General features: G+C 36.4%; 3 protein-coding genes across 13 annotated transcripts; 2 read left to right on the forward strand and 1 right to left on the reverse strand.

Moving 5' to 3' along the window:
* Positions 1 to 71: 71 nt before the first annotated feature.
* LOC131937906 (putative RNA polymerase II subunit B1 CTD phosphatase RPAP2) lies at positions 72 to 9,642 on the reverse strand. Of its 5 annotated transcripts, none has more exons than XM_059295620.1 (11): positions 9,576 to 9,642; positions 7,620 to 7,822; positions 7,192 to 7,329; positions 6,620 to 6,718; positions 6,412 to 6,477; positions 5,581 to 5,708; positions 2,394 to 4,035; positions 1,369 to 1,463; positions 953 to 1,033; positions 430 to 498; positions 72 to 315 (listed from the first exon to the last, which is right to left on the reverse strand). In XM_059295620.1, exons 2-11 carry the CDS (start codon positions 7,620 to 7,622, stop codon positions 156 to 158), a joined length of 2,481 nt encoding a protein of 826 aa, XP_059151603.1. In that variant the 5' UTR covers positions 7,623 to 7,822; positions 9,576 to 9,642; the 3' UTR covers positions 72 to 155. The 5 variants fall into 5 exon arrangements, with proteins under 5 accessions (XP_059151603.1, XP_059151607.1, XP_059151605.1 ...); XM_059295624.1 differs by lacking the exons at positions 7,620 to 7,822; positions 9,576 to 9,642 and adding exons at positions 7,890 to 7,969; positions 9,319 to 9,417; XM_059295622.1 differs by lacking the exons at positions 7,620 to 7,822; positions 9,576 to 9,642 and adding exons at positions 7,890 to 7,995; positions 9,319 to 9,417.
* Positions 8,760 to 15,462, forward strand: LOC131937913 (monoacylglycerol/Diacylglycerol O-acyltransferase). 7 transcript variants are annotated; one of them, XM_059295648.1, is made up of 9 exons: positions 8,760 to 8,812; positions 11,339 to 11,776; positions 12,015 to 12,182; positions 12,353 to 12,451; positions 12,966 to 13,060; positions 13,229 to 13,292; positions 13,377 to 13,452; positions 13,705 to 13,768; positions 13,898 to 15,462. In XM_059295648.1, the coding sequence occupies exons 2-9, from the start codon at positions 11,515 to 11,517 to the stop codon at positions 13,991 to 13,993; spliced, it is 924 nt and encodes a 307-aa protein (XP_059151631.1). In that variant the 5' UTR covers positions 8,760 to 8,812; positions 11,339 to 11,514; the 3' UTR covers positions 13,994 to 15,462. The 7 variants fall into 7 exon arrangements, with proteins under 7 accessions (XP_059151631.1, XP_059151632.1, XP_059151630.1 ...); XM_059295649.1 differs by lacking the exon at positions 8,760 to 8,812 and adding an exon at positions 9,694 to 9,823 and having other exon boundaries at positions 11,680 to 11,776; XM_059295647.1 differs by lacking the exon at positions 8,760 to 8,812 and adding an exon at positions 9,695 to 9,828.
* Positions 15,463 to 18,412: 2,950 nt separating this feature from the next.
* Positions 18,413 to 24,320, forward strand: LOC131937968 (coiled-coil domain-containing protein 24). The gene is made up of 10 exons (XM_059295759.1): positions 18,413 to 18,486; positions 19,733 to 19,788; positions 19,899 to 20,041; positions 20,173 to 20,336; positions 20,421 to 20,485; positions 20,881 to 20,959; positions 21,332 to 21,424; positions 21,949 to 22,079; positions 22,673 to 22,772; positions 23,511 to 24,320. The coding sequence occupies exons 3-10, from the start codon at positions 19,910 to 19,912 to the stop codon at positions 24,100 to 24,102; spliced, it is 1,356 nt and encodes a 451-aa protein (XP_059151742.1). The 5' UTR covers positions 18,413 to 18,486; positions 19,733 to 19,788; positions 19,899 to 19,909; the 3' UTR covers positions 24,103 to 24,320.

Genomic DNA, 24,320 nt, shown 5'->3' on the forward strand with positions numbered 1-24,320 from the left:
GTCTCAATGTGACAGACAACAGTTTGATAAATGTATAACACAACAAAACCAAATTTACAACACACAAACATAACACATTTATTTCACACCAACATAATGTGGCCAGATAAATTTATTACTCATAAACATAACAGATAAAACAACATGTGCAAATATCAAGACAAGTGAGTGGCGCAGTCTGTATTTAAAATAAGTTCTGTCATGAAATCCACATCAGCAGGTGTGTGCCCTACACCTTGCAACAAGATTGAGAAAAAGCGAGTTGACGAGTCTTTGGAAAATGCTGATGCTATGGGTTTAATTCTCTTTGCTAGCCTAGGAAAAAATGGAAAGATTGTACAAGCAATACATGACACTGTAGTTAGGTCTTATAAAACATTTGGTTTTAACAATGAGAAAATGTGTAATTTATTCATTACCGGTACTTACATTTTTAAAATAAATAAAGAAACTATCATCCATTCAGAAGGCTTGAACACAATGTTATTATTCTGAAGTCTGGAAGTTAAAAAAAAAATTTCTTTAAAATATTCAATACAAAAAAATGGATTGGTAGTGTGGTGTGTAGTTGTATCTGGGTATGTAGTGTGGTGTGTGTCTGGATGGCAGTGTGGTGTGTAGGTGTATCTGGGGTGGCAGTGTGGTGTGTAGTTGTATCTGGGTATGTAGTGTGGTGTGTGTCTGGATGGTAGTGTGGTGTGTATATGGGGTGGTAGTGAGGTGTGTATATGGGGTGGTAGTGAGGTGTGTATATGGGGTGGTAGTGAGGTGTGTATATGGGGTGGTAGTGAGGTGTGTATATGGGGTGGTAGTGAGGTGTGTATATGGGGTGGTAGTGTGTTGTGTCTGGGGTGGTAGTGAGGTGTGTATATGGGGTGGTAGTGAGGTGTGTATCTGGGGTGGTAGTGTGGTGGTAGTGTGGTGTGTAGGTGTATCTGGGGTGGTAGCGTACCTAAAGGTGTGCACCAATTCCCGGACTGGGGTAGAGACATCAATGAGAGACAGCTCAAGTGGAGCCAGCAGCGGGGGTATCCTGTGAAACATAAATTCAAGTTAGGCAAATAGATGAAGGGATTTTATGGTAAGCTAAGTGTCCAGCCAGACCACAGAGAAGGACTGTGGCAAATGTCCAGCCAGACCACATGGAAGGACTGTGGAACTAGTTAAATGTCCAGCTGCTATTACTTAAATTACAAAGCTATCAATAAGTGTAAACAGCTAAGCTGGAACTATCTCAAGGATGGATTTTTCAAAAATAAAGATTTTATTTGTGAAAAAATTAATAAGTTGAATATTAAAAATATGCTGCAATTAATTTATGTTAACGAAGATTATTTGTAAAATTAACATAAAATATGGTAAACTTACGCTTTATCTAATCTTTCAAGGACAATTTTTTTTCTGATCTGCTGTTGGTCATAAGCATCAACAGGAGGAATAAACACGGGGTCTTCCAGCTCTGGCTGTAAAATTAAAACTTATGTTAATTAATGATGTCTCTGTAAGATCAAAACTCTGTTAATTAATGCTGTCTCTGCAAGGTTAAAACTCTATGTTAATTTGTTAATTAATGCTGTCTCTGTAATAATAAAACTCTATCAATGTGGCAAGACAACTTTACCTTACTCTATCAATGTGGCAAGACAACTTTACCTTACTCTATCAATGTGGCAAGACAACTTTACCTTACTTTATCAATGTGGCAAGATAACTTTACCTTACTCTATCAATGTGGCAAGACAACTTTACCTCACTCTATCAATGTGGCAAGATAACTTTACCTTACTCTATCAATGTGGCAAGACAACTTTACCTTACTCTATCAATGTGGCAAGACAACTTTACCTCACTCTATCAATGTGGCAAGACAACTTTACCTTACTCTATCAATGTGGCAAGACAACTTTACCTTACTTTATCAATGTGGCAAGATAACTTTACCTTACTCTATCAATGTGGCAAGACAACTTTACCTCACTCTATCAATGTGGCAAGACAACTTTACCACACTCTATCAATGTGGCAAGACAACTTTACCTTACTCTATCAATGTGGCAAGATAACTTTACCTCACTCTATCAATGTGGCAAGACAACTTTACCTTACTCTATCAATGTGGCAAGACAACTTTACCTCACTCTATCAATGTGGCAAGACAACTTTACCTTACTCTATCAATGTGGCAAGACAACTTTACCTTACGCTATCAATGTGGCAAGACAACTTTACCTTACTCTATCAATGTGGCAAGACAACTTTACCTTACTCTATCAATGTGGCAAGACAACTTTACCTCACTCTATCAATGTGGCAAGACAACTTTACCTTACTCTATCAATGTGGCAAGACAACTTTACCTTACTTTATCATTATGATGGATAAATCTGTGTTACCTTATCCAACAGAGTAGTTGGTTTTTTCCCAGTGATAAACTCAGTGACTTTCAGCTGAAAGGCCTCTGTCTCTTGCTTCAGCAGCTGATAATCTGGGGGTGGCTTTAGCCCAGTTTTATGCTTGATGTCATCATCGTCAGGCTCGTTTAGAATGTTTTCAAAAGTTTTCTGTTGCATGTCCAGGCGTCGACACAAATCTGCATAGCGCAGCTGGACTTGAGGGTCATTGAAACCCCGGGGCTCACCCCCATCGTTGAGTGACCTGAGGTAAGACAAGGTTTCCTGGGTCACCCAAGATTTGATCACCTGGCTGATCAGCTGGACAGGGGAACTTGGTGGCCTGGGTGGCCCAAGGTTCTCAGCGGAGGCCAGAGTGGATTTGGTTGTGGTGGAGGTGTGTGTGGAGGAGCTGTGTGTGGAGGATCTGTGTGTGGTGGAGGTGTGTGTGGGTTTGGTTGTGGTGGAGGTGTGTGTGGTTGTGGTGGGGTTGTGAACATGTGTAGAATCTTGTGGAGGTGAAGCTAGTTGCGAGCCAGCCAGTTCAAGAGTTCCAGACTGCTGTCTCTGGTTGACCAGAGTACCAGCGCTGGGAGATGGCACGCTGGCTTGAATGTCCACCATTCCAGACAGAAGATTTTTTCTCTGGGCCAAAAGTTTCATTAGCTGATCCATTTTAGAGCCTTCAACATTAGTGGCAGCACAAGTTGTTGTGGGCAAACAAAGTTCAGACACTGAGCCACAGGGTTGTTCAACCTTTGACCTCCCTTGTGTCAAGTCTTCACAGTTGTCTCTCTTTGTTGCTGTTTCAGGCACTCTCAGGTTTACACCGGCATTTTCTCCAGGACAAGATTCAACAGCACCAGATAGGACAGTTGGATTAGGACCAGCTTCACCTTGTATGTCAGCTACCTGGTCACTATGTTCTGCTCCACCTATTGGCCTCACATAATCAGCTGACTTGCTACAATCTGCTCCTGCTGTAGATGACTTTCTACAATCTGCTCCTGCTGTAGATGACTTTCTACAATCTGCTCCTGCTGTAGATGACTTTCTACAATCTGCTCCTGCTGTAGATGACTTGCTACAATCTGCTCCTGCTGTAGATGACTTTCTACAATCTGCTCCTGCTGTAGATGACTTTCTACAATCTGCTCCTGCTGTAGATGACTTGCTACAATCTGCTCCTGCTGTAGATGACTTGCTACAATCTGCTCCTGCTGTAGATGACTTTCTACAATCTGCTCCTGCTGTAGATGACTTTCTACAATCTGCTCCTGCTGTAGATGACTTGCTACAATCTGCTCCTGCTGTAGATGACTTGCTACAATCTGCTCCTGCTGTAGATGACTTGCTACAATCTGCTCCTGCTGTAGATGACTTGCTACAATCTGCTCCTGCTGTAGATGACTTGCTACAATCTGCTCCTGCTGTAGATGACTTGCTACAATCTGCTCCTGCTGTAGATGACTTGCTACAATCTGCTCCAACTACACTTGAAGGTGTACATTTTTTTCTGGCTAATGAAGCATCAGACACTTGACATGAGGAGGAAAATCTTTTGTCCAGTTCTTCAAGCTGTAGGACTTCAACTTCCAGCAGCTTTTTAGGGGATTCCCCAACTATCTCATCACCAACTATCCCTCTGTGAATGGAGCAATCAAAATGGTGAGCCAAAGTTGGCTGTTAGCTACATCAGGATCTTGGTTAGAAGGGAAAAGTTACTGAATGTTACAGATAATAACATGTTTAGATAGCAAGTCAAAAGTGATCAATCAGAAGGCATTGCAAGTAAACACCACACCACAGTAAGTAAACAAACACCACAATACAACAAGCAAACACCAGAATACAGCAAGTGAACACCACACCACAGTAAGTAAACAAACACCAGAATACAGCAAGTGAACACCACACCACAGTAAGTAAACAAACACCACAATACAGCAAGTAAACACCAGAATACAGCAAGTAAACACCACAATACAGCAAGCAAACACCAGAATACAGCAAGTGAACACCACAATACAGCAAGCAAACACCAGAATACAGCAAGTGAACACCACAATACAGCAAGTAAACACCACAATACAGCAAGTAAACACCACTATACAGCAAGCAAACACCAGAATACAGCAAGCAAACACCACAATACAGCAAGTGAACACCACAATACAGCAGCAGCTATTTCAGTATTTGTGTTTTTACCAATCAGCAAGTGGGTAACATGTCAACATATCACACACTACCAATTCAATGAGCAAATGTATAGCATGTCAACATATCACACACTATCAATTCAATGAGCAAATGTATAGCATGTCAACATATCACACACTATCAATTCAATGAGCAAATGTATAGCATGTCAACATATCACACACTATCAATTCAATGAGCAAATGTATAGCATGTCAACATATCACACACTATCAATTCAATGAGCAAATGTATAGCATGTCAACATATCACACACTATCAAATCAATGAGCAAATGTATAGCATGTCAACAAAACATACACTTCTATTATGTGAGCAAGTATTGCATGTCAACAAAACATACACTTTTATTATGTGAGTGGGTACCAGAATTGAGACTTACTTGATTGTTTTGTGAGATAGAAGTGTTAGGTACCAGAATTGAGACTTACTTGATTGTTTTGTGAGATAGAAGTGTTAGGTACCAGAATTGAGACTTACTTGATAGTTTTGTGAGATAGAAGTGTTAGGTACCAGAATTGAGACTTACTTGATTGTTTTGTGAGATAGAAGTGTTAGGTACCAGAATTGAGACTTACTTGATAGTTTTGTGAGATAGAAGTGTTAGGTACCAGAATTGAGACTTACTTGATAGTTTTGTGAGATAGAAGTGTTAGGTACCAGAATTGAGACTTACTTGATTGTTTTGTGAGATAGAAGTGTTAGGTACCAGAATTGAGACTTACTTGATAGTTTTGTGAGATAGAAGTGTTAGGTACCAGAATTGAGACTTACTTGATTGTTTTGTGAGATAGAAGTGTTAGGTACCAGAATTGAGACTTACTTGATTGTTTTGTGAGATAGAAGTGTTAGGTACCAGAATTGAGACTTACTTGATAGTTTTGTGAGATAGAAGTGTTAGGTACCAGAATTGAGACTTACTTGATAGTTTTGTGAGATAGAAGTGTTAGGTACCAGAATTGAGACTTACTTGATAGTTTTGTGAGATAGAAGTGTTAACTCTGGGACGGTCTCCCTTTCTCTAGACCACAAGGGGGACTCAGGAATCTGGTTACAGAAGTGTTTGGATGCCTTGAAGCACTGGTTACTACAAAAGTTCTGAAAAACATTCCAGTCGCTCATAGCACAATACAATATGAGAAGCCCTACATTTAAATATAGCACCAGGCATACAGTAGGACTAGCCCTACATTTAAATATAGCACCAGGCATACAGTAGGACTAGCCCTACATTTAAATATAGCACCAGGCATACAGTAGGACTAGCCCTACATTTAAATATAGCACCAGGCATACAGTAGGACTAGCCCTACATTTAAATATAGCACCAGGCATACAGTAGGACTAGCCCTACATTTAAATATAGTACCAGGCATACAGTAGGACTAGCCCTACATTTAAATATAGCACCAGGCATACAGTAGGACTAGCCCTACATTTAAATATAGCACCAGGCATACAGTAGGACTAGCCCTACATTTAAATATAGCACCAGGCATACAGTAGGACTAGCCCTACATTTAAATATAGCACCAGGCATACAGTAGGACTAGCCCTACATTTAAATATAGCACCAGGCATACAGTAGGACTAGCCCTACATTTAAATATAGCACCAGGCATACAGTAGGACTAGCCCTACATTTAAATACAGCACCAGGAATACAGTTGGAGTCTGCCTACTTTTAGACGTGTTGGGAGCACTCTAACACACTTCTCAAATATTGAACTAAATAAAAAAAACTACAAACTGTGAAGCTTTTATTGAACACAGTAAAACTGTGAGAAAATTATTTTTTTACCTTCCTTTCTGAGATGTCATAAACTCTATTAGTTTTTGTTGATATATGATATCTCTTGGAGGGAATCTAAGGAAATAAAATATACAAAGTTTATTATTATGAGGTTTGAATTCCTTTTAGTTTTACAGAATACAGATATAGTGAAATAAATAGAAATTTAGCTACGGGTGCATATAAATAAGTGTATTTTCCATTTAAGCCACTGTACCTTTTCTAAGGTATTCTCACAAAGAGGATAACCACAGAGAAAGGTTATTGCCCTCTCCTGGGTGACATCCCTGTAGTGGTCTCTGCTGATCAGCTGGCCCTAAGTCGATACAAGAAAAGATTCCTTGACACTCAACATTTTTATATTACATTGACCTTATTAAACATAAACAATTATAAATAAGATATCTATCTGGTACTTCAACAAGAGCAGAAAGTAAAAAGCAGTAAAAAAACATAAAACTATTAAACTGAACGCTCTGTTAAGCAGGACGGCATGATCAAATGGTAGCGCGTTCCACTGCTGGTCCAAAGGTCTAAAGTTGGGATCTCAGTACAGACTCAGGACTGCTGGACATCCCTGAGTCCACCCAGCTCTGATAGGTACCTGACTCACATTGGGGAAAGTAAAGGAAACTGGATACAGTGCTGATCACACCATTCCATATGGAGGTCAAAGAACAGGAACTCTACTTCATCTGCTCTAGTATTGTTGGGTCACAAAGTGGAGCTTTACTTTCTTTAGACTGTAATAACTGTAATTTTGGCCAGAGAGTAACTAAGACTACATACACATTGTTTGAGATAGTCCTCCTGAACTGAGGCATCAATCAGATTGTTAACAATTCGAAATGCTCTTTCTTCACAAGCCACATGCTCACGAATGGTTGATTCATATTTCTGAAGTTTTTCAACTTTTTCTCCCATATCCTTGAAATAAAAGTAATGTTATCAAGTTTTTCTCCATAGCCTTAGAATAAAAGTAATGTTATCAAGTTTTTCTCCCATGGCCTTAAAATAAAAGTAATGTTATCAAGTTTTTCTCCTATAACCTTAAAATAAAAGTAATGTTATCAAGTTTTTCTCCCATAGCCTTGAAATAAAAGTAATGTTATTAAGTTTTTCTCCCATAGCCTAGTATCCCTGTCTAAATTAGTATTCAACAAAACATTTAACTTTTTCCTTCTGATTGTCCTTGGTATTTATTATCTTTATCTCACCATGATTGCTTATCTCTAGATAATTATCTCATCACTTTTGATAAGTCCCAGGCTAATGACAGTTGAGTAAGTCACTAAATGTTTGCTTTTATGAGCATGACTGTCTCTGTTTCTGTAGCTTAGCAGATCCATAGGTTAAAAGCTTATTGAATTTTTTAGTTTTAGTATTCCAAATACTAAATTCTAATCAAGCTAAAGTAAGCCTAATGGCAGAAAATTTAGAAATGAGTGCTTTACTATGTATTAGTAGAATTTAGATATATTACTTACGAATAAATGATTAATGATTTAACATTAGATGATTAGGCCATTAAGTTGTCTGAGGCCTTCCTGAAGATTTCATTCAACTGCTAGGGATTTATCAGCTTATTATATGCTATTTATTAATAACAAGTTATTTGGATCATATATGAGTTAGTATTTTCATCAAGCCTAAGTTATAACCCAATGTTTCACTTTGGCAAGACAAAAATTTATTGACTGTACAGGAACTCAGTGATCAGCTTTGTATTAGTTTTAATTAAGTTACACCGTGCTTGATTTTTTAAATATTTAAGGCCGATTCTAGCAGGAAAAAGATGTGCATGGCTCTACAATTACCTATTTTTCTCGTCAACTAAACGTTCGCTGTTTAGGCCTATGCGTTGTCTTGATGGGACAGGGATTAACACAAATACTTAAATAGTAGATTTAAAGAGGCTATTAAAATAGATTTTTAAAAAATATTTTATACTTAACAAATAGGCTAGAACTCTTTGCCAGGTATACTATAAATATACTATGAACCCTCACCCTTAGATGTCCCACCCGAAGCGCAAATGCTCGACCTCAATTTTGCCCAAAGAATAGTCATTTTATTCCTTTGCACAGCTATTAAAGAGTAACTTGAGCCCACAGCGCAGCTATTAATATAATTTAATTTGAGCCCATACAGCAGCTATTGAGGTCATTGTTTTGCATATTGATATTTGATATTTTCGGGGGACGGGGGGACGACGACAAAATTTTCCAGGGGGTGGGAAATTTTCCATTTCGTTCGGGGTGCGGTAGAGATGCCTGGAAGAAGATCTGTTCTCAACAACTTCCAAAAGTTTCATGCGAATTTGAATTTTTTTTTTCTCGCAGAAACCTTCACAGAAGTATTATCAACAAGTTGTCAACAACTTCCCAGTTTCATGGCGATTGGATGAAAGGTGTAGTAGCCTACTTAACTAACTTTTAGACTGGAACTCTTTGCTAGCTATACTAGATAGATATATAGTATATAGGCCTATACAACATACAATAAACTAAACCTTCAACCCCTGACGACCCGCACAAAGTCAAAGCGAAACTGCTTGACCACACAGTACAGTACAGATAGATCTACTAGATCTAGTTTTGTCAGAAGAATAATTAATAATTATGAAGCTAAAAGTAAAACTTAGGCCTAATTAATATATCCCATTGTGCAGCTATAAAATAATAAATTGAGTCCATTGCACAGCTATTAAAATTAGTTTTAATATTTTTAAAAACCTAAAATTTAAATTTATAAATTAGGCAAAATTAGCCCCCCCCCCCCCCCCCCCCCCCCCCCCCCCCCCCCCCCCGAAAGTGCCCTACTAGATCTAGTATTACTATAGTACTACGATCTAGAATAATTCTAAATGACTAGGGCCTAATGGGACGATATTTCATTATTTCGAGTAGACCCTACCTAAACTTTTTTGATCTAGATCTAGATCTAGACTAGAGTATTCAGCGATCTAGATAAAAGATTTAGATCTCTAGATTCTGGTTGTTATTTTTAAGGTACAGGTGAGGTCTCTCTATCAGACGAAATCTTGGGATTTTATGTTTAATCTAGAGAATCTAGATCTAGATCTAGAGAGAGTCTACTTGCAAAAGAGATTACAATGATTTAGTTCTGATTTGAGATCTACACCTAGATCTAGATATATAGGTCCTATATACCAGATCTAAAATGCTTTATTGAGTATTGTAAGCCTAAAGAAGAAAATGTAATGTAAAAAATCCCAGAGACATTAACTGCGATGTATCGTTTTATTACATTTTATTTAGATCGGTACATATCCCAACCTTTTTTGTATTGGAAGAGTAGCATCCCCTTTTACAAGCTTTTCCTTATACTTTAATTTTATTTATGATAGGATGGGGGTAGCCTAACTAAACTGCAGAATGTAGATCTAGAGATCTAACGAGTAATGTAATCTAGAGGAGATGCATCTTGTTTAAAGTTGATCCAGATCTGGAATCGATCAAAGATTAATAAATAATTTATATTGCTAGTAGATCTAGACTAGATCTATTACCCTGGCATCTTTTTTACTTTTATCTTTTCTTAGGCCTTCCAAATGATTTTTTTTTAATTTAATATTATAATTAGACTATAGTTACTATAGTATAGTGTCACTAGTGACTATACTGTGACTATTTAGAAATCTATATAAATATATATTATATAGCTACAGTTTTACTACACTGGTTGGAGTATATATTGATTTCTAGGTAATCCCTTAGTTTAGCGTCGGTTATTATTCCGGAATCGTATAGCAGTAAAAAACAGTGAAACAATAACAAAGTCTGTCACACACTTCCGGAATTCACCGGAAGTACCGTAAACCATACTTTATTTGGCGTCTTCTTTTATTTTTAAACAGAATGTTTAAAATTTGGATAGATTTATTTTTGTAATCATTTTTACATTTTGTAATCATTTTTACTATTTTCGTAATCTAGATTTTTTTACTTGGCCTAGCAGCTAGATATCTAGCTTGATCTAGATTTAATTAATTAATGGTCGCAAATCCGCTGCAAGCCAAAAACATTAAATTATTACATTTGATACATTATTTATATTTATATATGTTTTTATTTTTAGATCTACTAATTTAAATGTACTATTATATTTATTCTTGTTTCCTTTTGTCGATTAAACTTAAAAAATTAAAACATTAATTTACTACAATCGACTTTCAATTTATTTATATTTCAATGGTCAAATAAACCATGGTTTACCGTAACTCTAATTACCGAAACTCAACAAACATTACCCGATAATTTCCGACGCTAAACTAAGGGATTACCGATTTCTATAACTAGACTCTAATACTCTATAATATAATCTATAACTATAGGCCGCACTATAGGGCCGGCATAATGATAATCACAATCACTGAGTCAGTCAGTAATCAGTAAAAAATCAGTAGACCTTTAATAAAAATATGTGATGAAGGGAGTAGATTTAGAATTTAGGCCTAAATAGTATAATTAGGCCAAAAAGTATTGATTTAAAATCAGATCAAATTCTAGCGACATTGATCAGTAAGTTTGGTGTGGTGAATGGACTGGAAATAAGTAATAATACTTTTTATAGTTTTTTTTTTGTCACTGAATTATTTATGTCACAGTCACTATTATAATAATACTAGACTAAAAATTTTTGTAAGACTTTTCACCAAAGCTAAAAAGTCTAGTTTTAATAATGATTTTTTAAAATTAAGCTTAGTATTTTTTAAAGTAAATCAATAGACTTAAAATTATTATTAGGCTAATTAAAAGGCCCTCATTAAGTTATGATGCACTCCTACCTGTTATAGATCATATCAATTTTTGCTTTGGTTACTATTTCTCTAAGAAAAATGTAAATATACTTATAATTATAGCCTTTAGAATTATTACCCAAATAAGCCTATTTTTAAAATTCAACTTTTCAGAGATAATCCATTCTGGAGCTGTTAACAGTGGGAATCCATTTCTATGTGACTGTGATGGTGAAAGATACCTCAATGATAAAATAAAGATATTGAAAGATAATCTCTAAGGACTTAACACTGTGAAGCTCGATGATGGAATAATTATTTATCTAACGATATGACAAGCTTGTGAAAGAATGGATTCCATATCAGTTGTACTAGATTATGTAAACAGCATAGATATTGACTATGTCTCTTGGGTCCTGTGGGTTCTGTACCCCATTCTGATCACCTTTTTACTACCTTCATTTATCATCCTCTTTCTATACCTCTCTTCTCTTATGCTGTTTATATACAAGCAGCGCATGAAACTTAAAGCTGCATATGACCATGATTTCTGGGATGGCGCAAGAAAAACCCTTGGTGCACTTTGGTGGGCACAAGCAAGAACATGGCATGGTAAAAAGATTTGATTCTTACCCATACTATTTAGTCATTACCTAATGAAGCTTTTGATGTGAAACTTTCTTCTGGCACTTGTAGTCCTAAAAAATATGAAGGAGATGAAGATAAAAATATTGGCCTGAACTTCTGGCTCTTGTAAAAAATATGAAGGAGATGAAGATATTGATGTGAAGCTCTTGTAGTCCTAAACAATATAAAGAAGATATTGACCTGAAGCTCTTGTACTCCTCAGGTTATGAGGTGGAAGGCCTCCACCACATCCCAGAATCCGGGCCTGCGTTAATTATCTACTACCACGGCGTCCTCCCCGTTGACATCTATTATGTTCTTACAACTGTTTTGCTAGAGAAAGGCCGACTAATTCACTTGGTCGGTGATAAGTTTTTATTTCACATTCCAGGTAGGTATTTGTTTATTAAAAAAAAAATTTCAACTGTGTAGACCCTCCACTCTACAATTAACATATTCTACAACAGAAACTCTAATGTGCACCCATTTAGCTGACATGAAAAAAGATGTATATGATGCAGGACTGTATTAATGACTTGATTACAATATCTATTTGGGCAGGTTGGCAGACGCTAATGGAAGTGTTTAATGTGACTCCTGGCACCGTGACCAGCTGTGTCGACCAGTTGAAAAATGGCCATCTGCTGTGTATATCTCCAGGTACAACTGTGGTAGTAGTGTGATTGTTCAGAAACTTTTGAATTTAAGTCCTGTAAGATCTTATGTCGTATAGGTGATGTGGTGAGTAGATAACTACACGCTGTGGGCTCAGCTCACAATAATAACACCCCACTCCATAACAACAATTGTTTGTTATAACTGTAAGTAGCAATATATTCAATGTGGGTTAGTCATTACATCATTTAATTCATGTAGATTATAATACTCTATCAAAAATTTTCAAGGGATTTGTTTTTTCAACATTCTAAAGATAGTGTGTTTTATATCAGATTTAGTGACAACTGTGACGTAAATAAACAATGACTCAATATGATACAGGTGCTTGAATGAAATGTAGAACAAATTGAATGATGAATTTTCTTTCTGTGCATAGATAAGTTTTTTTCCCTTAAAATAATGAACCTCTGTATTGTCTCCCTTTAAACATTCTTTAAAATGTCAGCATCACTTGCAAAAAAATGTTGAATATAATTAATAAACATTTGTCCTGTAGGGGGTGTTAGAGAAGGACTTTTTAGTGATGAAAACTATGGCATCATGTGGAACAAAAGATGTGGCTTTGCTAAAGTTGCCCTGCAGGCTAACGTGGTAAGGCACTAACTTTCCTCAAGCTGCTTTAGGTGCTGGCAAAGCAAGCGACATAGTCTGTGATTAAATTTTGTTTTTAAATTTGCGTATTTTTTAATAATTTTTTTCTATAGAAATGTGTACATAAGTATTGAATCTAAATTTGCATCTCAATGGATCTATTTTCAGCCCATAATTCCAATGTTTACAGTAAATATCAGAGAAGCTTTTAGAACACCCAACTGGGCCAGAGGTTAGTCTTTAAAGAATGTTGACAAATATTAACAGTTTGATGATTTTAAACCAGCATGATTGAGTTTCCTCCCTTTGTTCACAGCATGGTTCCGAGGCTTGTATGAGAAGACCAGACTTCCGCTGGCGCCTGTCTATGGATTATTCCCAGTTAAACTCAAGTTGGTATTTTATTGGTTTAGCCTGCTAAACTCTAGTTGGTATTTACAACAATTTTAGACTGAAGTTGGTATTAACACATTGTTTTGACTGAAGTTGGTATTTACAACACCTGCTCACCCAACAGCCTTGTTAATAAAGCTGTACTTACTTACTTACTTACTTAATCCTCATCACTCCCTGTGGAGTATAGGGCAGCAACAAATCTCTGTACAACAAATAAAGCTGTAGATGCCATTTTATTTTTGTTTTAGAACAATATTTGGCGAGCCTATCCTGGCAAACCCTAACTTCACAGCAGAGGAGCTTGCAGAAGCTGTAAGTTTAAAAACAATTGTATATCCATTGTACTTTTACAAGAATTCAAACTTTGTCTTTGAAATGCTGTTATAAAGTTGTTTGTGAGTCCATTCTAGCAACCCCAAAGTCAAATAATTTTTTTTTCAGGTGAAAAGTGCTTTGGAATCTCTAATTGCAACTCATCAGAAGTGCCCTGGCAATATACTGCGCGCATTGTTAGAAAGAATTCCCTTCTTCCGATGAAAAGATTTTGCTCCCATTTCTGCTGTGTTCACTTAGGAGTTGCATCAATATCCCAAAACAAAATATTTAAAAATGCCATTCATTTTGTTTTTCATTTGTAAATAGCTCAACTATATTTATTTCTTTTACAAATACCCAGCTGAATCTGTGATAATCATCACAAAGCAGTTTATTTCAAATTAAAAAAAAACAACCAAGCATTTATTGACAGACTTGTTTTAGTTTGTAAACATTTATTGAGAAACTTATTTTATTTTTCTCTTTCATTTTACATATTCTGCTGGATAAAAATCACAACTTACCTTGGGGCATTTGCGATTTCATAATGACGTAATTCAGCTAGGCTAGAAACTAAATTTTACAGCCCTTTTTATGTGGAATTAATTTGTGGAATTGAGACTGCTAACATGAAAGTCTCAAGGTTGCATTCTTGACTCAATTCTGTAGATGGCCCTGAGTCCACCCAGCTCTGATAGGTACCTAACTCACATTAGGGAAACTAAGTTGGCCGGGCATGCGAACAGATGAACTGTACTTTATCTACCCCATGTGTCTTGGGGACGAATGGAAAAATTTGATGATGATGAATAAGATAGACAGTTACAAGAATCAAATTAATGTATGTAAATGTAGGCATTCCATTCAAGCAATCACTCACCAGCAGCATGTTAAACCACAGGCCACCACATATTTTTTTAAGTACATTCTGTGTTGCCTGACACCTTGATTCATTCATTATGTTTGTATTTTTTTAATTGTCCTAGTTATCCACACATTTTTTATATTTATATTATCAAAGACATTTTGTCATTCAAGATAAAACAGTTTGATATCACAGCTGAAGATTGAGAACTGGACGTACAAAAATCTGGCCACCACAAACACATGAGGAAATAAAAGTTTTAGGCTTGTCAGATCTTAAACGCTGTGTCACACATTTAACTTAATCCATAATTCTTTGAAAAATGCACATATTTCTCATAAATATCTGATTGCTTTCATACACTCCTTCATTAAATTGGTTCACATTTTTATTATTTTTTTGACCTTTTTGTTTTTAAATTTTTTTTATTGTGTATCCCCACATCTACATCAGCTGTCTCAAGAAAAATAATTTCTAAAGTTTTACAACTTTTGGCACCCCAACAGACATTCCAGTTTGTAAACAAGTTTTGTTTAACTATTAATTAAGAGACAATTTACCTTGCATGTTACAGATGACATGATCCAGTTATGTTACAGATGAATTTATGTATCCAGAACTTTTTTTTTTAATAAACTGACATATCATCTTTTGAATCTTTTTACATTGGGTATTTTTAGTGTGAAAAATGATCACTAGTTCTGAGGGAAGAATGTCCTAAATGACTGATCTTTTGTTAAAGTTTAACATTGCTGTTTGGATATAATGTATGTCATGAATGTATTGTGATTTAATAACCGTGATGAAACAGGACGGGATTTCCCTACACACAGTGATACTACTAAATAGAAAGTTTTGAAATAAAATAAGCTGTATGTAGTGTAAGTCTTCTCTATGCAGTGCATGTCTGCTAGTATGTCTGCTTGCATGTCTGCTGGTCCCATCTGTGTTTGTACTTTTTGTGTAGTGATAAAATAAGAGATGCATTTGAAAAGTTTTCTTGGTTTAGAAAAAAGATTTTAATCATCAGGAAAATTTTGGCACCCTGGTCTTCACCTTCTTACATTATTTATCTTGTACTAAATATAAAGGATGCATTGTATCATGCGAAAATCTGAGATTTTGACAAACTGATGTTTTACAACCTTTCAGAGCCGGAAAAAAAAAAGAAGTAGGTGCAGAAACACCCCACCACTCGGAAGTCAACTATAGAGAGAAATTGGGATTAGGGTTTCAAAACACTCCTATAAATATAAAACATTCTTTCTATATAAGTTCCGATGACTGGAAAAGTTACTTAACACTATTCCCGATTTCTCAAGAACAAAAGAATAATTTCTACAGATTTGTTTCAATTATTTTTAATTAGGTCAAGACTATCACAATGCACTGCGATATAAAATGTGACTTAGATGTAATTAGAGGTTTAACTTTTTTTAAAATTAACTGTTTCCTTTATTAAGTACTTATTTTAGGACTATTTTGCACACATTGCTGTGGGCGCAGTTATTTTTTCCACTCGGTCATTTCCTTTTTTTAAAAATTAAGTGTCAAAAAAATAATAATACTAAATTGTCTGTAGCACGACTGCTAGATCTATCTGCCTTCCTGTAGTTGTTTTATTATTTATTAGAATAGGGCTTACACTATACGAGAAAATTCAGGGGAGGTCACTCACATTTTATTTTTAAATGGCTGCAAATTTATGATCAAAGGGCAACAATCATGAAATTATTTCTCTTCATAGTTTAGCTCACTTACATATTTTTAGTACTATTTATATTAAATAACTATGTATATTCAGAAGAAGAAGAAGATACATTCAGATTAATCTCTAAGTATATTTTTTCGAATCGCAATTAAGTTTAATATAATTGAGTTTATAAGATATCTAAAAAAAAAACCATGTAAGCGAGGTAACTGCAGCTTTGTTCCCCTTTGCTCTTTTCAAAGGGAATTAACCGAATTTAGTAAATTTAGTAAATACTCGATTATTTCTCTTTGACCACTGAAAATAGCCGGCTCTTTTCGCCTGAACCAGTAGACTTTATCGAAACTTATATCTAAAATACTTAGGCCTAGAGAAAGTTTTTTGAATAAGGTAATTTCTCTAGTTTTAAAGTAAATCTTTAAAATATAGAAATAAGTAAATAAGAAATTTTAGCGGACCGATTTATTTCAATATTCTAAGAAGGTAAATATTCGATTACAATGCACTGCGACCAGTGTTTCTTCCAGACTTTTTTTCTCCGGGGGTGCACTTAAAATTTTCGGGGGGGGGGGGGGGCGGACACTGTCAAAAGTTTATATTTTCTATATAAATTCCATTTCGTTCGGGGGGTGGTAGACTTTCTCCGTGGGGGGGGGGGGGGGGGGGGGGGGGGCAGTGCCCCCCCCCCCCCCCCCGAAGAGATGCCTGGAAGAAACTCTGACTGCGACTTAACTAGATGTTTAATTAATTTTTAAATAATTAATCACCGTTTCCTTTATTAAGTTCTAATTTGTAGCTCTATTTTGCACACATTGTTGGCCTTAAATTATCGTTCATTTGTAAGCATAGGCGTCCTGTGCTTTAGGGGTCATCCATATATGACGTCACGCTTTATTTTGACCTCCCCCACCCCTGCGTTACACGTCACAAAAAGCCAGACCCCCCCCCCCCCCCCTCAATGAAGTCACATTTCAGCCTACAACCCCCCCCCCCCCCCCCCCCCCCCCCCCTCAAAGTTGCAGTTGAATTTTTCTTAAAACATCGATATTCTTCCAAAATCGTGCCTGAACTCCGTCAACATAGATTATTTTAATCCGTCCCCCACCCCTAATCACACACCGTCACAAAATAACGGACCCCTCCCCACTACGAATGGTATGTCATTTATGGACGACCCCTTTAGCGAAATCTCGAGTAGCGTACCGAATGTTTCCAGGGGCAAGTTAGGCCATTCAAGCCAAAAATAGCACTTATAGACAAGCGTTCAGCTAATTAAATTTTTAAAACAAGTGTGGTGAAACAATGCCGTGAATTACAAAGCTTAAAATGCTTAGAAAACATGTAAAATTTGTTTTCATATGATGGCTCAGAGACATGGTTTGTGAAGCATCGATCAACATAAAAGCTTTACTTCTTTATTAGCAAATCATTTGAGATGCCTTCAAAATACATCGGCAAATTCGCATAAGTCTGTAGAAGTAGACAAAGTAAAGAAATCTTATTTATTGACATAATTAAATTCTTGAATTCATTATCCAGCATCTTATTAAAATTGATATATCCAGTAAGCCTACACTTTAGGCCTATGATGAACTACAAATTTCAAGTTAAACTGCCTAAAATTATTAACAACTTTTCTATTTAGTATTCGGCAAACATTAAGATTATGGAGGGGTTAGAATGACCAAAGATTATTTTTGTTTGTTTGTCTGGTTTCCAATGGGGAATAATTATTTGCTCCTAGCCTTTTACACGTCGAGAGCTAAAACCCTGGATTTAACTTAAAGTAAAAATTCTGTTTATTGTAAGGGAAGTAATAGATGACACGCAAATTGCGGTGAAACGTTTTTAAAGCTTATTATGTTTTAAATCACATTTTGAACACTGAGTTATCGTGACTTTTTCAGAGTTTTAATTAAAAAATCGTTTTATAAACGGATATAAATTTAACAGCATACATATTTAAATTATTCCAACGGCCAATAAAACATCGAGCCAACTAAATTTAGCACAGCACATACTAACAGCCAGGAACAAATTATGGTAGACATTTTAGTGATAGGTTACCGTTGTGATAAACAATATGGCGGACCTCGAAAGAAATCATTAGGTACTATGTTTCTTCTGTTAATTATCGATGTTGGTAAAACTATGTTGAATGTGAATTACGAATTGTGTTAATAATAAGGACTGGCAATATTATAATCTTCTCCACCATTGCACTTGATTAAGGCTTAAATAATAAATAAATGGGTAAACATCTAGGCCAAATTAATTTTTATTATTTTACTTAGGCCTATTATTACTATCATCAACTGTCAACATAAACAATAGGCCTACATAGTATAATAAAATGATAAAAATAACTAAATCTATAAGAAAGTATAATAATAAGACATAAGAACTAAGCCTACTAGATTATTAGCCTATTAGTATTACTAAAAGTAATACTTAGAGTATTAGTTAGTCTAGCAACTATTAGTTATAATTTGTATTAGGCCTAGGCTTACTAAACAAACATTAAACAACTGATGTTGCTTTGTGGTAGGCGTCCGTCAATGAATTAGGAAACTGATATTAAATAAATAGCTAACTTAACTACTATAACTAGATCTAGTACTTGGCCTAAATTAGTAGTAACCACTAATAAACTAATTTTTACTTAGTTTAGGAATTGATCAAAATACTCTGTTGAAAGAGTTCTGACAAGATTTTGGAAAAATATTGATGTTTTAAGAAAAATTCAACAGCTATTTTGAGGGGGTTTGTAGGCTGAAGTGTGACGTCATTTTAAGGGGGGGGGGGGGGTCTGGCTTTTTGTGACAGAGGGGAGGAGGGAGGTAAAAATCGTCAAAAAAGAGTGACGTCATGTATGGATAATCCCCATTAGATAAATATTGGGTTTTGTTTTAGAATTTGCCATCAAAACAGCTTTTAAAAAAATAAAAAACTCAATCCTGAAAATAATTCAGAAATTTAATATTTTTAGCATTAATAGAACCAATGTTATAAAAGTTGCAAATTCAGAGAACTTGAAAATAATTGTTTGAGTTTAAGGCTACATCTCTATTTATTTTCATCAAACCTAAATCATTAACCGAAGTTTCACTTTCGTAAGATAAAAATTGATTGGCTGTACAGGAACTCCATCATCAGTATTCTGAAAACCCCACTTCATAGTAATTTGTTCTCAAAACTTTACTGATCAAGTTTTTCAATCAAATTATTTTTTAACCCAAAATTTTGACAGCTATTTTTTAACCCATAATTTTGACTGCTATTTTTTAACCCATAATTTTGACAGCTATTTTTTAACCCATAATTTTGACAGCTATTTTTTAACCCATAATTTTGACAGCTATTTTTTAACCCATAATTTTGACAGCATTAAGAGACAGACATCAACCAAACACTGAGATGTCCTAGTGAACCTTAATCCAGGTCAGCCTCCATGTTTTGTTACACCTTGTGTGTTTCTTTATAATCATTTATTGCTTGAACTGATCCACTCTCTTTAATGAAAGGTAAACTTGTTTTAATCTTTATTTTAGAAAACTGAACTATGCAAGCCTACACAAAGCCATTGTCGCTATGGCAACTGGTTGAGCAGAATGTGCAAGTCCATGAGCGGGATGAGATCAAAGAGATGCTGGGCTCATCATTGGTAGAGCAAAGTTTGGAGCTGCATCAGGAGGTTCGCTTGTTATTTTATTAAATGGTTGAAGTGGCTCCCTGCTTTGGGATGATACCAACTACAAAATAAAAGAATAAATGTTGCTATATATGTATATATGTAAATATTAAAACTGTTCTATGTTTGACCAGATCTCAATGTTGCTTGAAATATGGAGAGACATGAGAGATGAACAAAATGACTTGACTCACTCACCTACAACATTGCCTGAGCCCCCTAATCTAAGAGATCGCCTTGTCCAAGAAATTTGTTTTTTTGTTGAAAATGTGAAAGAAAAAGCCAAGCAAAAAGGGATGTAAGTTTAGTTTTCTAGCCTTTTTCTTTAACATTATTCTATTTTAAGATGAAAAAAAGGTACTAAAAGCCTTTTCTTTTCCAGAGATCCTCAGCATATTCTAAAGAAACACAACCCTGAGATTCTGGGATATGCCACAGAAATGACAAGTTAGTTCTCTTCCATTTTAATTTTACTGTACATAAATTGAATGACCATTTTAATTTTAATGTAAAATGCAATACCTGAAAGATTAATAAAGCATTATCATTAAGTACATACTTGGTCAATCTGGGCATTAAGTACATACTTGGTCAAGTGCGGCATTAAGTACATAATTGGTCCAGTGGGGCATTAATGTTTAGTTTTTAAAAAAATCAAATCCCACCAATTTTATTTCTCTCTTAATTAAAATAAATAAAACAGATTCATGTGTAAGTCTAAATTTGATTTCGTTTTTTAATACTACACCCAACAACATGCTTACTGGCCCCACATGAAAAGATGATTTCAATGTACACATTGTTAATTTTTTTTTTTTTTGGTAAATAAATTCTGTCACCAGGACCTGGATCATCATTGAGCAAAACATCCAGGTCATCAGATGGGAGGGAGACACCTATGGTACCCATCTCAACACACAGGTAAACATTCCAACTCACAGGTAAACATTCCAACACACAGGTAAACATTCCAACACACAGGTAAACATTCCAACACACAGGTAAACATTCCAACACACAGGTAAACATTCCAACACACAGGTAAACATTCCAACACACAGGTAAACATTCCAACACACAGGTAAACATCTCAACACACAGGTAAACATCTCAACACACAGGTAAACATCTCAACACACAGGTAAACATCTCAACACACAGGTAAACATCTCAACACACAGGTAAACATCTCAACACACAGGTAAACATCTTGGTAAACATCTCAACACACAGGTAAACATCTCAACACACAGGTAAACTGGTCTACATAAACAGTTGGTTTCCATTCCCCAGGCAGTCATTGGCTGATGAGCTTACAGGTGAAGTAGAGTCTGTCAACAAACAACTGAATTACCTGGATTTCCACCAAGTGTGTCTCAGTTTACGGTCAGTAGAATTTTTGTTCCAGCAGTTCATGTCATGTAAACACCCTTTTCTTTGCCTATCAGAATTTCTGTTCCAGCAGTTCATGTCATGTAAACACCCTTTTCTTTGCCTATCAGAATTTCTGTTCCAGCAGTTCATGTCATGTAAACACCCTTTTCTTTGCCTATCAGAATTTCTGTTCCAGCAGTTCATGTCATGTAAACACCCTTTTCTTTGCCTATCAGAATTTCTGTTCCAGCAGTTCATGTCATGTAAACACCCTTTTCTTTGCCTATCAGAATTTCTGTTCCAGCAGTTCATGGCATGTAAACACCCTTTTCTTTGCCTATCATTGCTGTAAGAATCCTTTTATGTGAACAATTACTGTAAGAACCCTGTTGGCTGTCACCAATGACTACGAGCATGATATTGCTCTTGACTTTATGTTGGAATTGTTGATTCACTTTTCATACAAATAGTTCTGACAAAAAGCATCTCTGCCTGTAGATAAACTCCCTCTCTCTCCCTCCCTCCCTCTGGTGTAGGAGAACACTGGAGCAAGAGATTGACCAGCTGATAGAGGACATCCAGTTCCTGCACACTTGTCTGGACACAGAGGTGGATATCAGGGACTGTGTCACCCCCAGGTTGGCATCTAGAGAGCCAACCCTCACAGGTAGCACTTTCGTACCAGCTACATCTTAAACCAGCTACATTTTATACCAGCTACATTTTATACCAGCTACATTTTATACCAGCTACATTTTATACCAGCTACATTTTATACCAGCTACATTTTATAACAGCTACATTTTATACCAGCTACATTTTATACCAGCTACATTTTATACCAGCTACATTTTATACCAGCTACATTTTATACCAGCTACATTTTATACCAGCTACATCTTAAACCAGCTACATTTTATACCAGCTACAATTTATTCCAACTGCATCTTATACCAGCTTCATTTAAAACATCTGCTAGAGATTTAACATGATGTTAACATTTGCTAGAGCTGAGAGATTTAACATGATGTTAACATTTGCTAGAGCTGAGATATTTAACATGATGTTAACATTTGCTAGAGATGAGAGATTTAACATTATGTTAACATTTGCTAGAGATGAGAGATTTAACATTATGTTAACATTTGCTAGAGCTGAGATATTTAACATGATGTTAACATTTGCTAGAGATGAGAGATTTAACATGATGTTAACATTTGCTAGAGCTGAGAGATTTAACATGATGTTAACATTTTCTAGAGTTGAGAGAAGAGCGGTCTTTGCTTGAGAAGGAGCTTCTGGCCACTGGTAGTCTGACAGCCACCCCTGACGTCCACAAGCCAAAGTTTGGCTCAGAAACGTGAGTACAGTTCTCTCTCACTCTCATTGGGATTTTCTCACATGGGGCTCTTCCATTCATCATGTCCAAAAAACAATTTCATACCATTTGTTTATTAAAATGTTTATAATATCAAGCATTTATATAATAGGTAATAAAAGATGAATATAAATGGCTTTCTTTAATTCCTTCTCTCTCCGACCGCACAATATTTTACGAGGCTATGAGATCAGTATCTTCAGCGATATATGGAGAACTTAATGATATGAACTTTTGTTGAAAATAATATCCTGGATGTATTAAATGTATAAACTAAATTTTATTTAAAGAAGGAAAATAAAAATAATGGCATATTCGAATGTAGAAACACATTTTTGATTATGCAACCAGAAAAGTGTTTATGGTTATGAAAAGAACGCAAAAAAACAATGACATCACATGCCACATGTTTAAACTACGGAAAGAACACAACACTCACGGCGTCATCTTCCAATTTTAGAATATGAAGAAATGAACTATTTCATTCAAATTTGATTTAGATTTGTAGATCTAGATCTACTTATCAAGACATAATGTCCAGGGGTAATGTCCAGCACCCACTCAAAGCACCTCCCAGTCCACAAAAGACCCCCACATTTTCAGACACCCCCCCCCCCACCCACACACACTGTGTGGACATCATTAATGGATACCCATGTTGAAATTTTAGCTTACAAATATTTATTGTTGCAGTCAATGTTAAAATGTTTTTATTTTCAGCATTCTGCCAAAGACGCCCTCAAGAGAGATGTCCCCTCCACACCGCCCTGGGTCTAGCAGAGTTGGGCCACTGAGAGCCAGACATGACATCGACCTGACATCCCCACCTCCTAAGTCTGAGCTTCTGTCCCCCGTGTCAACAATATCCACGTCCAGCATGACACGCTTGACTGACTCCACCAGCATGACACGCCTGGCTGACTCCACCAGCATGACACGCCTGGCTGACTCCAAGACTTTAACATCTGCTGGCCTGGTGCCAGTTGCATCAAGAAGTGACAGCAGCGTCAGCAGACAGCCGGCACCACCCAGATCAGCCCATTGTGGCGCCACCCTGTCAAGTTCTGGCACCGTGCTGCTGGGTGCCAAGAAAAGAACTATCAGCCCCGCCCGTGTCAGAGTGGTGCGAGTCTCCAACATCGTTGACGACCAGCTCAGCAAGGGCGACCACTCCCAGCACTTGATCAACTTCTCCTCTCCCTCCCTCTCCTCCTCCCCCTCCCCCTCCAGCTCGGAGGAAGTTCTGCGGGCCAGTGGGGCACACGCTGACAGGTTTAGGAAGATGGTGTTGGAGTGTCGCGATGGGGAGTGACCAATCCATGCCTCGAGAGTGTTTGGCTTTGACATGTCTAACTGTAATGTGTTTGGCTCTATGGCTGTAGCTTATATGGCTGTTGAGATTCTATGGCTGTAGCTTATATGGCTGTGACGTTTGAAATTTCCTGTGCTGTAGGCCAGATTATCAACTGGACTGATGGAGTGTGAGCTCCACTTGTCTGCCCATACATACTTGAGTCAATCAAACATTAC

Source organism: Physella acuta, unplaced genomic scaffold (assembly GCF_028476545.2).
Source record: "Physella acuta isolate Inbredline_101_S28 unplaced genomic scaffold, ASM2847654v3 ptg000225l, whole genome shotgun sequence".
Classification (NCBI taxonomy): domain Eukaryota; kingdom Metazoa; phylum Mollusca; class Gastropoda; family Physidae; genus Physella; species Physella acuta.

Bases quoted from the DNA above. Each gene is read 5' to 3' on its own strand.
- LOC131937913 (XM_059295648.1), top strand. From the start codon at position 11,515: ATGGATTCCATATCAGTTGTACTAGATTATGTAAACAGCATAGATATT. The intron at 12,452-12,965 runs GTACAACTGTGG...TTTGTCCTGTAG, and splicing joins TCTGCTGTGTATATCTCCAG to GGGGTGTTAGAGAAGGACTT. The intron at 13,293-13,376 runs GTTAGTCTTTAA...CTTTGTTCACAG, and splicing joins AACACCCAACTGGGCCAGAG to CATGGTTCCGAGGCTTGTAT.
- LOC131937906 (XM_059295620.1), bottom strand. The intron at 1,034-1,368 runs GTAAGTTTACCA...TATGTTTCACAG, and splicing joins CTTGAAAGATTAGATAAAGC to GATACCCCCGCTGCTGGCTC. The intron at 316-429 runs GTAAGTACCGGT...ATTTTTTCCTAG, and splicing joins TCTTTATTTATTTTAAAAAT to GCTAGCAAAGAGAATTAAAC.
- LOC131937968 (XM_059295759.1), top strand. From the start codon at position 19,910: ATGCAAGCCTACACAAAGCCATTGTCGCTATGGCAACTGGTTGAGCAG. The intron at 20,042-20,172 runs GTTCGCTTGTTA...ATGTTTGACCAG, and splicing joins GTTTGGAGCTGCATCAGGAG to ATCTCAATGTTGCTTGAAAT. The intron at 20,960-21,331 runs GTAAACATTCCA...TCCATTCCCCAG, and splicing joins GTACCCATCTCAACACACAG to GCAGTCATTGGCTGATGAGC.